At 46.1% G+C, this 15,362-nt stretch overlaps 1 protein-coding gene across 2 annotated transcripts; it reads right to left on the minus strand.

The window, feature by feature from the left end:
• Window positions 1–3,969: 3,969 nt before the first annotated feature.
• On the minus strand, window positions 3,970–14,714 carry LOC306733600 (uncharacterized protein). Of its 2 annotated transcripts, none has more exons than XM_079214869.1 (12): window positions 14,161–14,714; window positions 13,046–13,143; window positions 12,855–12,952; window positions 12,610–12,726; window positions 12,030–12,141; window positions 11,768–11,866; window positions 7,442–7,626; window positions 6,746–6,820; window positions 5,404–5,639; window positions 4,676–4,777; window positions 4,448–4,505; window positions 3,970–4,081 (listed from the first exon to the last, which is right to left on the minus strand). In XM_079214869.1, exons 2-11 carry the CDS (start codon window positions 13,137–13,139, stop codon window positions 4,478–4,480), a joined length of 1,146 nt encoding a protein of 381 aa, XP_079070995.1. In that variant the 5' UTR covers window positions 13,140–13,143; window positions 14,161–14,714; the 3' UTR covers window positions 3,970–4,081; window positions 4,448–4,477. The 2 variants fall into 2 exon arrangements, with proteins under 2 accessions (XP_079070995.1, XP_079070994.1); XM_079214868.1 differs by having other exon boundaries at window positions 12,030–12,144.
• Window positions 14,715–15,362: the final 648 nt, after the last annotated feature.

Below are 15,362 nucleotides of genomic sequence, written 5' to 3' on the forward strand. Positions count from 1 at the left end.
TTTTTAACTACATGTTAATAACAATTATTTCAAATAAAAAATGAATAATAAATGAATAATAAATGATGGCCACCGGCCGCCGGTTCCTCGCCCTCCCCGACCCCGCTCCTTCAGCCTCCTGTCTCTAGGCGACACGGTAACGGGCTCGCTTGCCGCCAACCGCATCCGCATCCGCCAGGGAGCGAGAATGACCGGGGCACCAGTTCCTCCATAACACCGCCGCCCCCGCCCCTCGGTGTCGGAGACCCCGGAGCCCCGGTCGTTAGCTAAGTCATTTCCCGGTGCGGGATGGCAGTTGGTTCGGTCACGAGCCATTTTTCTTCTTCTCCCTCCAATTACCGGGAACGAGGGCAGGTGTCAAGAGCCCAGCCGTTACCCCCCCCCACCCCCCACCTCCCCGCAACATGGCTGAACGTAACCCGACCTCATAAGACCTCAAAAGTCATTCTCCCGGGTCAGCCAGCCTCGATAACCGGCCATTGCTGCTGGCGCCAACCCGCCCCGGGACCGACACATCTCTCCGTGACTTACCGGTACCGGGAGGGCAGGTGGCGGCGGCGGCGGCGGCGGCGGAGGTGGAGGAGGTGGTGGTGCAGTCCGGGGCACAGCCTATATATAGACCATGTTGAATTCCCTCTTCTTCTCCTTCTTCTTTTGTCACATTATCCACTCGGTTTCTTCCCGGTTTGCTCGGAGGAGACGACGGGTCGGTCACCGAGCAGGGCAGATGGAGGTTTCCGCCTCCTCTCCCTCTCTCTCTTTCTCCCTTTATGTGTGTGTGTGTGTGTGTGTGTGTGTGTGAGAGAGAGATGCAGTGTGTGTGTGTGTGTGTGTGTGTGTGTGTGTGTGTGTGTGTGTGTGTGTGTGTCCACGCGCCGGATCATAGCACACAAGGGCAGGACACGCGTGAACCCGCGCGCACGCGTCCTTGCTCGCGAACCATAAACCCCGCACACACACACACACACACACACACACACACACACACACACACACACACACACACACACACACACACACAAGCACACGCACACACACACAGACACACACACCGTTTATTGTAGTCCAGAGACGCGCGAGGTTTAAAGGTTGTACGTTTAACGGGTAGAAAAACGGTAGAAAGCCACAGTAGAAACAAGCAGACAAACAGACAGTAGAAACCAGTAGAGTGACAACAAACCACAACCAGTACAAAGCAGTCAACATCCAATAGAAACCAATGGACAGCCAGTTAAAACCAGTAGACAGTTAGTAGAAACCAGTAGACCGTGAGTAGAAACCAGTAGACCGTGAGTAGAAACCAGTAGACCGTGAGTAGAAACCAGTAGACCATCAGTAGAAACCAGTAGACAGTCAGTAGAAACTAGGAAACAGTCATTAGACACCAGAACACAGTCAGTAGAAACCAGTAGACCATTAGTATACACCAGTACACAGTCAGTTGAAACCAGTACACAGTCAGTAGAAACCAGTACACAGTCAGTTGAAACCAGTACACAGTCAGTGGAAACCAGTACACAGTCAGTAGAAACCAGTAGACCATTAGTATACACCAGTACACAGTCAGTTGAAACCAGTACACAGTCAGTGTAAACCAGTACACAGTCAGTAGAAACCAGTACATAGTCAGTAGAAACCAGTACACAGTCAGTGTAAACCAGTACACAGTCAGTAGAAACCAGTACATAGTCAGTAGAAACCAGTAGACCGTCAGTAGAAACCAGTACACAGCAAAAACCAGTACACAGTCAGTAGAAACCAGTAGACAGTCAGTAGAAACCAGTACACAGTCAGTGTAAACCAGTACACAGTCAGTAGAAACCAGTACACAGTCAGTAGAAACCAGTACACAGTCAGTAGAAACTAGGAAACAGTCATTAGACACCAGAACACAGTCAGTAGAAACCAGTAGACCATTAGTATACACCAGTGCACAGTCAGTTGAAACCAGTACACAGTCAGTAGAAACCAGTACACAGTCAGTTGAAACCAGTACACAGTCAGTGGAAACCAGTACACAGTCAGTCGAAACCAGTAGACCATTAGTATACACCAGTACACAGTCAGTTGAAACCAGTACACAGTCAGTGTAAACCAGTACACAGTCAGTAGAAACCAGTACATAGTCAGTAGAAACCAGTAGACCGTCAGTAGAAACCAGTACACAGCAGAAACCAGTACACAGTCAGTAGAAACCAGTAGACAGTCAGTAGAAGCCAGTACACAGTCAGTAGAAACCAGTACACAGTCAGTGGAAACCAGTACACAGTCAGTAGAAACCAGTACACAGTCAGTAGAAACCAGTAGACCGTCAGTAGAAACCAGTACACAGCAGAAACCAGTACACAGTCAGTAGAAACCAGTAGACAGTCAGTAGAAGCCAGTACACAGTCAGTAGAAACCAGTACACAGTCAGTGGAAACCAGTACACAGTCAGTAGAAACCAGTACACAGTCAGTAGAAACCAGTAGACCGTCAGTAGAAACCAGTACACAGCAGAAACCAGTACACAGTCAGTAGAAACCAGTAGACAGTCAGTAGAAACCAGTACACAGTCAGTAGAAACCAGTACACAGTCAGTAGAAACAAGTACACAGTCAGTAGAAACCAGTACACAGTCAGTAGAAACCAGTAGACAGTCAGTGGAAACCAGTACACAGTCAGTAGAAACCAGTACACAGTCAGTAGAAACCAGTAGACAGTCAGTGGAAACCAGTACACAGTCAGTAGAAACCAGTACACAGTCAGTAGAAACCAGTAGACAGTCAGTGGAAACCAGTACACAGTCAGTAGAAACCAGTACACAGTCAGTAGAAACCAGTACACAGTCAGTAGAAACCAGTAGACAGTCAGTGGAAACCAGTACACAGTCAGTAGAAACCAGTACACAGTCAGTGGAAACCAGTACACAGTCAGTAGAAACCAGTAGACAGACAGTGTAAACCAGTACACAGTCAGTAGAAACCAGTACACAGTCAGTGGAAACAAGTAGACAGTCAGTAGAAACCAGTACACAGTCAGTGTAAACCAGTACACAGTCAGTAGAAACCAATACACAGTCAGTAGAAACCAGTACACAGTCAGTGTAAACCAGTACACAGTCAGTAGAAACCAATACACAGTCAGTAGAAACCAGTACACAGTCAGTAGAAACCAGTACACAGTCAGTGGAAACAAGTAGACAGTCAGTAGAAACCAGTACACAGTCAGTGTAAACCAGTACACAGTCAGTAGAAACCAGTACACAGTCAGTAGAAACCAGTAGACAGTCAGTGGAAACCAGTACACAGTCAGTCGAAACCAGTAGACCATTAGTATACACCAGTACACAGTCAGTAGAAACCAGTACAGTGATAGTGGAGTACAGTACTATTATTTAAGTATCTGGATTATTATTATTATTACTACTTCATTCATTCTATTTGAAGTAGTAATATGTGTTTAAACAGAAATAGTATTTGTGTATAAGTACAGCTGTTGTAGGAGTAGCAGAAGTACTGATAGTTATAACAGAGGTAGTACAAGTAGTAGTACTATGAGGAGTAGTTTAAGAAGTAGTGGTAGTTATATTAGAGGTAGTACAAGTAGTAGTACTAGGAGGAGGAGTTTAGGAAGTAGTGGTAGTTATAATAGAGGTAGTACAAGTAGTAGTACTAGGAAGAGGAGTTATAATATAGGTACTACAAGTAGTAGTACTAGGAGGAGTAGTTTAAGAAGTAGTGGTAGTTATAATAGAGATAGTACAAGTAGTAGTACTAGGAAGAGGAGTTTAACAAGTAGTGGTAGTTATAATAGATGTAGTACGTTTAAGTAGTGGTAGTCGTAGTAATTTCAACAGTAGTATCAGTAGTACCAGATGAAATACTACAGTAGTGTTGTGTATTTTAAATGCCGTGTATTTGCATGCAGTGCCGGTCTCGGCCTGCAGGGGGAGACAGAGACCGCGTGAGAGTGACGACACCAGGGAGCTTTAAACTGAGGAACCTTTATTACAACAATACAATCTCAACAAAAACTTTATTTAAACTTTATTCACAGACGAAACGACACAAGGAGCCTTCATCCCGTCTCGGTGCTTAGTCTGGAAAAACACAGAAAGTACACAGATTTATCTGATAAACTATAACAAATATATAGAAATATAATTAAATGTATAATATATAAGGAATAGTACTTTATAATATATTAGAATTCATAATAATAATACTACCGCCAATATTTTAGGAACTACTTCTACTGCTACTACTAGCATTACTACTGCTCATACTGCCTCAATTGTATTTCTAAGTTGTACTTATTACCTAAACTACTACCAACATGTTTTACCACCACTACTACTACTATACGACCAGAAGCATTAGTACTAGTACTTTTACTCAAGTACATTTTTAAATTTATGATTTGTATTTTTTTTTTATGAATATTTTTTTGCAGTGCGATGACTCACCTTCTCACCTCCTCGTCTTCCTCCTCTTCATCATGTAGCATCCTCTTCATCACAGATCCTGCAGTGCACACACACACACACACACACACACACACACTCACACGTTAGTGAGCGTCACACACACACACACACACACACACACACACACACACACACACACGCTAGTGAGCGACACACACACACACACGTTAGTGAGCGTCAAACACACACACACACACTTGTTCTTACGCCTTGTGGAGGCTCCTCTGGTTGGTCATGTGATCTCTGAAGACGTTGACGGCCTTGTACACGTCCATGTGATGTTGCCGCTCCTCCAGCAGCTTCCTGTACCTGTAACGAGGTCAGAGGTCAGAGGTCAGAGGTCGACAAGAAGCGTTCCTCTACTGTAATAGTAGCAATACCACACCGGAAAAGGAAAAGTGAAGACTTATAAAAGTTTGCGGTGATCTTTGGCGACCCCTGTGGACAGAAGCGGTAGTGTTTCTGAGCGCCGGAGGGAAACGTATTATTTTAAAGCTGAGGTTTTAGGAAAACATTCAACAAATTATGAATAAACAAATAAAACAATATACATCTTTTTTTTTTGTGGAAAAAGCAGCATTAATAAACTAAAATTCAGTTTAAATAGAGGAAAGGTGTGCGTAATTACTTGTTGTGAGTACTTCTTCCACCAGTATACAAGGGATACAAATATTAAAAATAAATAAATATTTTTTTATGTAAAATATACATTTTAAATAAACATATAAAATATAATTCCAATTGTTCATCAAAAAATAAAAATATTATATCTATATAATATATCTATATATATATATTTAAAAATATTTATATATATAATTCAGTGATTATAAATTGTGCGTCCGGCATGCACAATTAATAATCACTGAATTATATAAAAAAAAGGAAAAACTTGTTTTGAAGTATTTTTTTATGCTGAGGTAGTTTTTCTCTACCTGCGTGTCCAAGTGTTTCTGTTCCACTCCTGGAGGAGGCGGCCGACCTTGACCTCTGACCCGGAGACCGGCCGGGCGCCTGGCAACAGCTCCCTGGACAGGAAGTCACGCAGGACGGACCGGGCCGACAGCGCCACCAGCAGGTAGACCGGATCCTTCAGGACCACCTGGTGAAACGACAGGAGGGAGGACAGGGCCCATTGCGGGGGATGGGGGGGGAGGAGGGTGAGGAGGCTCTGGAGGAGGAGGAGGAGGAGGAGGAGGAGGAGGAGGAGGAGGATGAGGAGGAGGAGGAGGAAGAGAAAGAAGAGGAGGGATAGGAGGAAGAGGAGGAGAAAGACGAGGAGGAGGAGGAAGAAGAAGAGGAGGAGGGATAGGAGGAGGAAGAGAAGGAGATGCAGGAGGAGAGGAGGAAGAGAAGGAGATGCAGGAGGAGAGGAGGAAGAGGAGGAGGGAGGAGGAGGAAGAAGAGGAGGAGATGCAGGTGGAGGAGGAGGAGGAGGAGGAGGAAGAAGAAGAGGAGGGATAGAAGGAGGAAGAGGAGGAGGAGGAAGAGGACGGAGGAGAGGAGGAGGAGGAAGAAGAGGAGGGATGGGAGGAGGAAGAGGAGGAGGAGGAAGAGGAAGAAGAAGAGGAGGGATAGGAGGAAGAAGAAGAGGAGGAGATGCAGGAGGAGAGGAGGAAGAGGAGGGATGGGAGGAGGAAGAGGAGGAGGAGGAGGAGGAGGAAGAAGAAGAGGAGGGATAGGAGGAAGAAGAAGAGGAGGAGATGCAGGAGGAGAGGAGGAAGAGGAGGAGGAGGAAGAAGAGGAGGAGATGCAGGTGGAGGAGGAGGAGGAAGAAGAAGAGGAGGGATAGGAAGAGGAAGAGGAGGAATAGGAGGAAGAGGAGGAGGAGGAGGAAGAAGAGGAGGGATAGGAAGAGGAAGAGGAGGAATAGGAGGAAGAGGAGGAATAGGAGGAAGAGGAGGAGGAGGAGGAGGAAGAAGAGGAGGGATAGGAGGAGGAAGAGGAGGAGATGCAGGACGAGAGGGGGAGGAGGAGGAAGAGCAGCAGGAGGAGGAAGAAGAAGAAAACATTTAACATTTTAAATTCATCCCTACAATTTTAATCTATTTTTTACCGTTTTATTCTGTTTCACATGTGTTTCCTCCTAAATGACTTAAAGTGAGTTTCAATTGCATCTTCTGATGTTTTATGTTGAAATGTGTATGAGGCTGTGGTAACAGTGATAAAAGTATCAAGTGTTTGATGAATGTGAAGCTAACATAAAGACATCAACAACGCTGGTAAATACACACATACACATGTACTTTGTCCTGAAGTACATAAATACAGTAGTACCTGGTTCCTGTACTGCTTCAGCGTGTCCAGCAACAGAGACGTCACCTCGTCGGCTTCCAGACCGCCAACCACGACCTGCAGGACGATGATGTCATCAAACCATAGAACCATCAAAACATAAAACCAGTCCCACCAGTTAACCTCCACCGGGAGACAGAGGACGTCTTCACAGAGAACTACAAGTACCTCACAAAAAACTACATCAAAACAAGTGTCAAAATATGAGTTTTCAGAAGGAAAATAGCTGGATAGTGTTTGAAAAAGTGTGTTTAAAAATGTCAAATGTGTACTTTCTTACTGCGAAAAAATACATTTGTATTTTTTTATTATTGTGTATTATTTAATGTAAAAATAATACACACATGTTATCTCAATATAATCTCAAAAACAGAAAATTGAAAAAAATTGACGAAATTAATATAATCTTCAGTAATTCAAACAACTACGTTGTACTAATACTTTTAAAAGCTGAGTTAAGAGTTTTATTTCATCCCGATCTTCAGCAGTTTACTTTCAAAATCTGAATATTTCACCCAACAGAAGAAGAATATTTTCGTGACAGAAGAAAAAGAAAACAGAAGAAAATACTTGTGGAGCTGGAAAAACTATTTAGAAGTACCGGAGGGTTCAGGTTCGAGAGTGAGATAAAGGGATGGGAACACAGGAATGGGTATCAAACCCCCGGTGACCTCTGACCTCCAGCATGCTGCTGACTCGGCGCAGGTAGAGCGCCTCCTGCTGGAGGAAGCTGTCGTAGCAGCGCTGCGTCAGCTTCCCGGAGCGGAGCTGCCAGACGAAGGAGGACGAGTGGAGGATCTCGTCCGCCAGCGAGGCGCTGGAGCTCCAGACCACGTCAAACAGGCTCACACCGGGGACGAGGCCTGCAAGACAGAGAGCAGGGCGCAGGGTTCTCACGCCTTGCTGCAGGAGAAGTACTACCACGCCTTCCTGCAGGAGAAGTACTACCACGCCTTCTTGCAGGAGAAATACTACCACGCCTTCCTGTAGGAGAAGTACTAACTCGCCTTCCTGTAGGAGAAATACTACCACGCCTTCCTGTAGGAGAAGTACTAACTCGCCTTCCTGTAGGAGAAGTACTACCACGCCTTCCTGTAGGAGAAATACTAACTCGCCTTCCTGTAGGAGAAGTACTACCACGCCTTCCTGTAGGAGAAGTACTACCACGCCTTCCTGTAGGAGAAATACTACCACGCCTTCCTGTAGGAGAAATACTACCACGCCTTCCTGTAGGAGAAGTACTAACTCGCCTTCCTGTAGGAGAAGTACTACCACGCCTTCCTGTAGGAGAAGTACTACCACGCCTTCCTGTAGGAGAAGTACTACCTCGCCTTCCTGTAGGAGAAATACTAAATCGCCTTCCTGTAGGAGAAGTACTACCACGCCTTCCTGTAGGAGAAATACTATCACGCCTTCCTGTAGGAGAAATACTACCACGCCTTAAAGCAGGAGAAGTACTACCACGCCTTCCTGTAGGATAAGTACTAACTCGCCTTCCTGTAGGAGAAGTACTACCACGCCTTCCTGTAGGAGAAGTACTACCACGCCTTCCTGTAGGAGAAGTACTACCTCGCCTTCCTGTAGGAGAAGTACTAACTCGCCTTCCTGTAGGAGAAGTACTACCACGCCTTAAAGCAGGAGAAGTACTACCATGCCTTCCTGTAGGATAAGTACTACCTTGCCTTCCTGTAGGAGAAGTACTACCTCGCCTTCCTGTAGGAGAAGTACTACCTCGCCTTCCTGTAGGAGAAGTACTACCTCGCCTTCCTGTAGGAGAAATACTACCACGCCTTCCTGTAGGAGAAGTACTACCTCGCCTTAAAGCAGGAGAAGTACTACCATGCCTTCCTGTAGGAGAAGTACTACCTCGCCTTCCTGTAGGAGAAATACTACCACGCCTTCCTGTAGGAGAAGTACTACCTCGCCTTAAAGCAGGAGAAGTACTACCATGCCTTCCTGTAGGATAAGTACTACCTTGCCTTCCTGTAGGAGAAGTACTACCTCGCCTTCCTGTAGGAGAAGTACTACCTCGCCTTCCTGTAGGAGAAATACTACCACGCCTTCCTGTAGGAGAAGTACTACCTCGCCTTAAAGCAGGAGAAGTACTACCATGCCTTCCTGTAGGATAAGTACTACCTCGCCTTCCTGTAGGAGAAGTACAACCTCGCCTTCCTGTAGGAGAAGTACAACCTCGCCTTCCTGTAGGAGAAGTACTACCTCGCCTTCCTGTAGGAGAAGTACAACCACACCTTCCTATAGGAGAAGTACTACCTCACCTTCCTGTAGGAGAATTACTACCTCGCCTTCCTGTAGGAGAAGTACTACCTCGCCTTAAAGCAGGAGAAGTACTACCATGCCTTCCTGTAGGAGAAGTACTACCTCGCCTTTAAGCAGAGAAGTACTACCATGAGGAGAAGTACTACCTCGCCTTAAAGCAGGAGAAGTACTACCATGAGGAGAAGTACTACCACGCATTCCTGCAGGAGAAGTACTACCTCGCCTTAAAGCAGGAGAAGTACTACCATGAGGAGAAGTACTACCTCGCCTTAAAGCAGGAGAAGTACTACCATGAGGAGAAGTACTACCACGCCTTCCTGCAGGAGAAGTACTACCTCGCCTTAAAGCAGGAGAAGTACTACCTCGCCTTAAAGCAGGAGAAGTACTACCATGAGGAGAAATACTAACTCGCCTTCCTGTAGGAGAAGTACTACCCCGTGCGTGGCCTGGTAGCCAGTATTTGCTAACCGTACCTGCTAGCACCCGGCAGCGTGTTCCCAGCCTATTTGTCAGCATTTTATCTAGTTTCTTCCGAGAAGCGTAAAACTTTGGAGGCTGAGATAAAGTAAATGGTTGATAAGGACATGGCAGTGCCTTTGTCACCAAGCAGGGCGTCTCCATGTTTGTTGGTTACAAGAGTGATAAGACATCCATGTTCTGTTCAGATTTTTGAAAAGTCAATAATATAACAAAGCCAGATTATTTTACATTACCTCATGGATGATTGTATTGACCAGGTGGCTGCAGCAAAGTATGTCAGTAAATTTGACGTGTTGAAGGGTTACTGGCAAGTGTCCAAAACAAATGGAGAAGTACTACCATGCCTTCCTGCAGGAGAAGTACTACCACGTCTTACTGCAGGAGAAGTACTACCACGTCTTACTGCAGGAGAAGTACTACCATGTCTTACTGCAGGAGAAGTACTACCACGCCTTCCTGCAGGAGAAGTACTACCACGCCTTACTGCAGGAGAAGTACTACCACACCTTCCTGCAGAAGTACTACCACGCCTTCCTGCAGGAGAAGTACTACCACGTCTTACTGCAGGAGAAGTACTACCACGCCTTACTGCAGGAGAAGTACTACCAGGTCTTACTGCAGGAGAAGTACTACCACGTCTTACTGCAGGAGAAGTACTACCACGCCTTACTGCAGGAGAAGTACTACCAGGTCTTACTGCAGGAGAAGTACTACCACGTCTTACTGCAGGAGAAGTACTACCACGCCTTCCTGCAGGAGAAGTACTACCACACCTTCCTGCAGAAGTACTACCACGCCTTACTGCAGGAGAAGTACTACCACGTCTTACTGCAGGAGAAGTACTACCACGCCTTACTGCAGGAGAAGTACTACCACACCTTCCTGCAGAAGTACTACCACGCCTTCCTGCAGGAGAAGTACTACCACGTCTTACTGCAGGAGAAGTACTACCACGCCTTACTGCAGGAGAAGTACTACCAGGTCTTACTGCAGGAGAAGTACTACCACGTCTTACTGCAGGAGAAGTACTACCACGCCTTCCTGCAGGAGAAGTACTACCACACCTTCCTGCATAAGTACTACCACGCCTTACTGCAGGAGAAGTACTACCACGTCTTGCTGCAGGAGAAGTACTACCACAACTTACTGCAGGAGAAGTACTACCACGCCTTCCTGCAGGAGAAGTACTACCACGTCTTACTGCAGGAGAAGTACTACCACGTCTTACTGCAGGAGAAGTACTACCACGTCTTACTGCAGGAGAAGTACTACCATGTCTTACTGCAGGAGAAGTACTACCACGCCTTCCTGCAGGAGAAGTACTACCACGCCTTACTGCAGGAGAAGTACTACCACACCTTCCTGCAGAAGTACTACCACGCCTTCCTGCAGGAGAAGTACTACCACGTCTTACTGCAGGAGAAGTACTACCACGTCTTACTGCAGGAGAAGTACTACCAGGTCTTACTGCAGGAGAAGTACTACCACGTCTTACTGCAGGAGAAGTACTACCACGCCTTACTGCAGGAGAAGTACTACCAGGTCTTACTGCAGGAGAAGTACTACCACGTCTTACTGCAGGAGAAGTACTACCATGCCTTCCTCCAGGAGAAGTACTACCACGTCTTACTGCAGGAGAAGTACTACCACGCCTTCCTGCAGGTGAAGTACTACCATGCCTTCCTGCAGGAGAAGTACTACCACACCTTCCTGCAGGAGAAGTACTACCACGCCTTCCTGCAGGAGAAGTACTACCACGCCTTACTGCAGGAGAGGTACTACCATGCCTTACTGCAGAAGTACTACCACGTCTTACTGCAGGAGAAGTACTACCACGCCTTCCTGCAGGAGAAGTACTACCACGCCTTCCTACAGGAGAAGTACTACCACGCCTTCCTGCAGGTGAAGTACTACCATGCCTTCCTGCAGGAGAAGTACTACCACGCCTTCCTGCAGGAGAAGTACTACCATGCCTTCCTGCAGAAGTACTACCACGCCTTCCTGCAGGAAAAGTACTATGACCACACTGGGAAAGTAAAAATCCTGATTAAGCAGAAACATGGTTCACTATCATATCTGATCATGTTTTTAGCTTTAATCCACATCAATCCATACAATTATTTAAGATCAATGTACAAAGTACAATATGTACCTCTGAGGTGTATTGGAGGAGAAGTATAACGTATTCATATAAAGTACTTTTTACTGGTAACATATGTACAGTGACAACAACCAGTAATGTCTCACCTGGCTTGACTGGTTTCCTGTCACTGGGAGCTGACCCGACTCTGGTGGAGCAGATGAAGAACCTGAGCTCACCACAGGGGGCGCTGCTGAGCTCTACACCTGAGCACAAAACACGCACATTTCATTTAAATTAACAATCAATAATTAAGTATTTTGCAATACGAACAAAATGTTTAGTAAAATTCTATTAAACACTGTTAATATACTATAATACTTAATCTATTAACACGAATAATCCTTTATTTCCATGTTCTTTATTTACTTTTTGGTGTCATTGCCATGCAAGCCCCGCCCTCTTTGGCCTCTCCCTGGCTCTGATTGGTCGAACCACTGGCCCTGAAGGGGGAGTCGTCGCTCCAAGACCAAGAGCCATTCTGCTGAGCGGAAAGAAAGTTTTTAAGCGTGTACTTCTACTGCAATACATCTCAGAGGGAAATGGTGTACTTGCTATTTCACTACATACATTTATATAACAACTGTAGTACTTTAGTAAGTACACCAGATACGTCATCTTTCATGATGAACCCTTCATGGAGATATTTGTATATACACACACATGTATACACACATATATACATATATATTCATATGTATACTGGTAGGCTAGCTACAGTATTACACTGTAAACCTCACATTACAGTATAATACCGTAATTACATTGACGGTGTTATTCTGTTTAGTTGGATTGCACTCAACACTAAACACACACTAAACACACTAAACACACTAAACACACTACACACACAACTTCCTGCATCACTGCTCCTGAACATGGCCGCTTTAGGGCGTAACATTCTTTGTGTTTGTTTGAACAGAAGAAGATTTAATCACCACATCTTTACCTGCTGGTGTCCGCCCAGCCACACCTGAGGGTGCAGGTGAGCCGCCTGACGGAGGAGCAGCGCCTCCTCTTCTGTGTGGAGAGACGCCAGGTTACCTCCTTTCTGAGTGCACACAAACTACACACACACACCCACACACATACACACACACACACACAGACACAGACACACACACACACACACACACACACGTTAAACCATGGTTCATATGTTCAGATACATAAAAGGTGTTTCATGCTCCATACCTCGGCATCGGCCCAGGAGCTCCACACGGGGTAGACGGCGAGGCACCTCTGCCCAGAGAGGAGCCACCTCTGTGGGCACGGAGAGGCCCGCTGCGCCCCTGAGGACACGTGGTACATCACAGGTATTTAAACACCTTCACCCAGAAGGTCAGCGGTTCAAGTCCCCGTACGCTTACTTTGTTCATTTTTACCTGAAGGGCGCAGCAAGGGAGACGTCTCCGTCAGGAGGAGCGCAGCCATCATTAGCATCATCATCATCATCTTCATCATCTTCATCATCATCATCTACCTGTGACACACATATACACAGACTATTTCATTATTGTTCATTTCATTGTTCATGAAGTCGATCCTTCACTCGTTTTGTTGAAGTAAAACATAAATCTGGTTCGCTGTTCACGAAAGAAACGCAAAAACAAAACACAAGTTGTGAACGTTTATATTTTTGCAAACTATGAAGCAAATGTTCGTGATTCATTTGTCCGGGAAACAGTTTGCTAACCGGCACGACCGGTTTGAGCCGGTGTCTCGCTCCGTGTCCTGGATCCTCTTCTCGATGAAGCGCAGCGCCGCTCTCACAAACAATTCTGGCATTATTAAGATGTCTGCCAGCAGTTTGCTCTCCACACCCTGAGAGCTCTCTCTCTCTCACACACACACACACACACACACACACACACACACACACACACACACACACACACACACACACACACACACACACACACACACACACACACTAGGCTTCACTCTAACCAAATAACCTAAACACATGCAAAACTCTTCACAAGCAGAGGGAGGGAATCTGCAACGAATATACTGCTTAACCAGAATGTATACAACGTGTTGTATCATAATAAAACGTTATATATACGAACATAGTTGGCAAAAATAGGATTGTTCACAACTTGTGTTGTGTTTTTGCGTTATCAGCGAACCAGATTTATGTTTTACTTCAACAAAACGACTGAAGGATCGACTTCATAAACAATGAAATGAACATACATACATCTCATGTATTAATGTATTAATACATTATGTATGAATACATAATGTATTAATACATTATGTATTAATACATAATGTATTAATACATAATGTATTAATACATAATGTATTAATACATTTGATATAATGTATTAATAGAACCTTGTATTTTTGTAACATCAATCTACAGCTGAACGTGTTTCTCCTTTTTAACACGAACACGAACACAAGAGGTCAGGAACATCTCACCAGACACAGAACTCAAGCCGTGACATCCAACTTCAAACTAAAGGTGAGTTAGAGGCAGAGCAGCTGTTACCTGTCTGCTGCGTGCTCTCCAGGTGTACTCCAGGTGTCCTCGTTCTCCAGGTGTGCTGCAGGTGTCCTCGTTCTCCAGGTGTGTTGCAGGTGTCCTCGTTTTCCAGGTGTGCTCCAGGTGTCCTCGTTCTCCAGGTGGGCTCCAGGTGTCCTCGTTCTCCAGGTGTGCTCCAGGTGTCCTCGTTTTCCAGGTGTGCTCCAGGTGTCCTCGTTTTCCAGGTGTGCTCCAGGTGTCCTCGTTCTCCAGGTGGGCTCCAGGTGTCCTCGTTCTCCAAGTGTGCTCCAGGTGTCCTCGTTTTCCAGGTGTACTCCAGGTGTCCTCGTTCTCCAGGTGTGCTCCAGGTGTGCTTCTGAAGCGAGTCGGCTGTTAATGCTGAATGTTTTTCTTTACACATGCGATCACGTGATCTCTGATAACCGTCGTCCAATCAGAAACAGATTAGATTATGTTTTGCCGGCAGCGGGGTTCGAACAGCCGTCCCTCCAGAAACCCATGCGGCTTTTATATGTCCTGACATGTAAAATAAAGCAGCTTTAAATTCCTCTGTGGGGAAAAGGAACGCGTGAGGAAGAGAGGCGGCTTCTCACGAGCCGTCCTGTCACGTCGTTCCAGTCCTGAACAGGATGACGTCACTCCCTCTCTCCAACAGACAAACCAGTAGGACTGGTCCTCCCTGTCCCACGGCGGCTGAGTGCCTGAGAGATATAGGAGGGTGGAGGAGGAGAGAGGAAAGAGGGAGGAGAAATGAAGAGGAGACATGAGGACAGAGGGCAGAGAAGAGAGGGAGGATAGAGGACAGAGGAAAGAGGGAGGTGGAGAGAGGAAAGAGGGAGGAGGAGAGAGGACAGAGGAAAGAGGGAGGAGGAGAGAGGACAGAGGAAAGAGGGAGGAGGAGAGAGGACAGAAGACAGAGCAAAGAGGGAGGTGGAGAGAGGACAGAGGAAAGAGGGAGGAGGACAGAGGAAAGAGGAAAGAGGTCAGAGGAAAGAGGGAGAGAGGACACAGGAAAGAGGACAGAGGAAAGAGGGAGGACAGAGGACAGAGGAAAGAGGGAGGAGGACAGAGGAAAGAGGAAAGAGGTCAGAGGAAAGAGGGAGAGAGGACACAGGAAAGAGGACAGAGGAAAGAGGGAGGACAGAGGAAAGAGGAAAGAGGGAGGTGGAGAGAGGACAGAGGAAAGAGGGAGGAGGAGAGAGGACAGA

Source organism: Taurulus bubalis (genome assembly GCF_910589615.1).
Source record: "Taurulus bubalis genome assembly, chromosome: 3".
NCBI classification, from domain to species: domain Eukaryota; kingdom Metazoa; phylum Chordata; class Actinopteri; order Perciformes; family Cottidae; genus Taurulus; species Taurulus bubalis.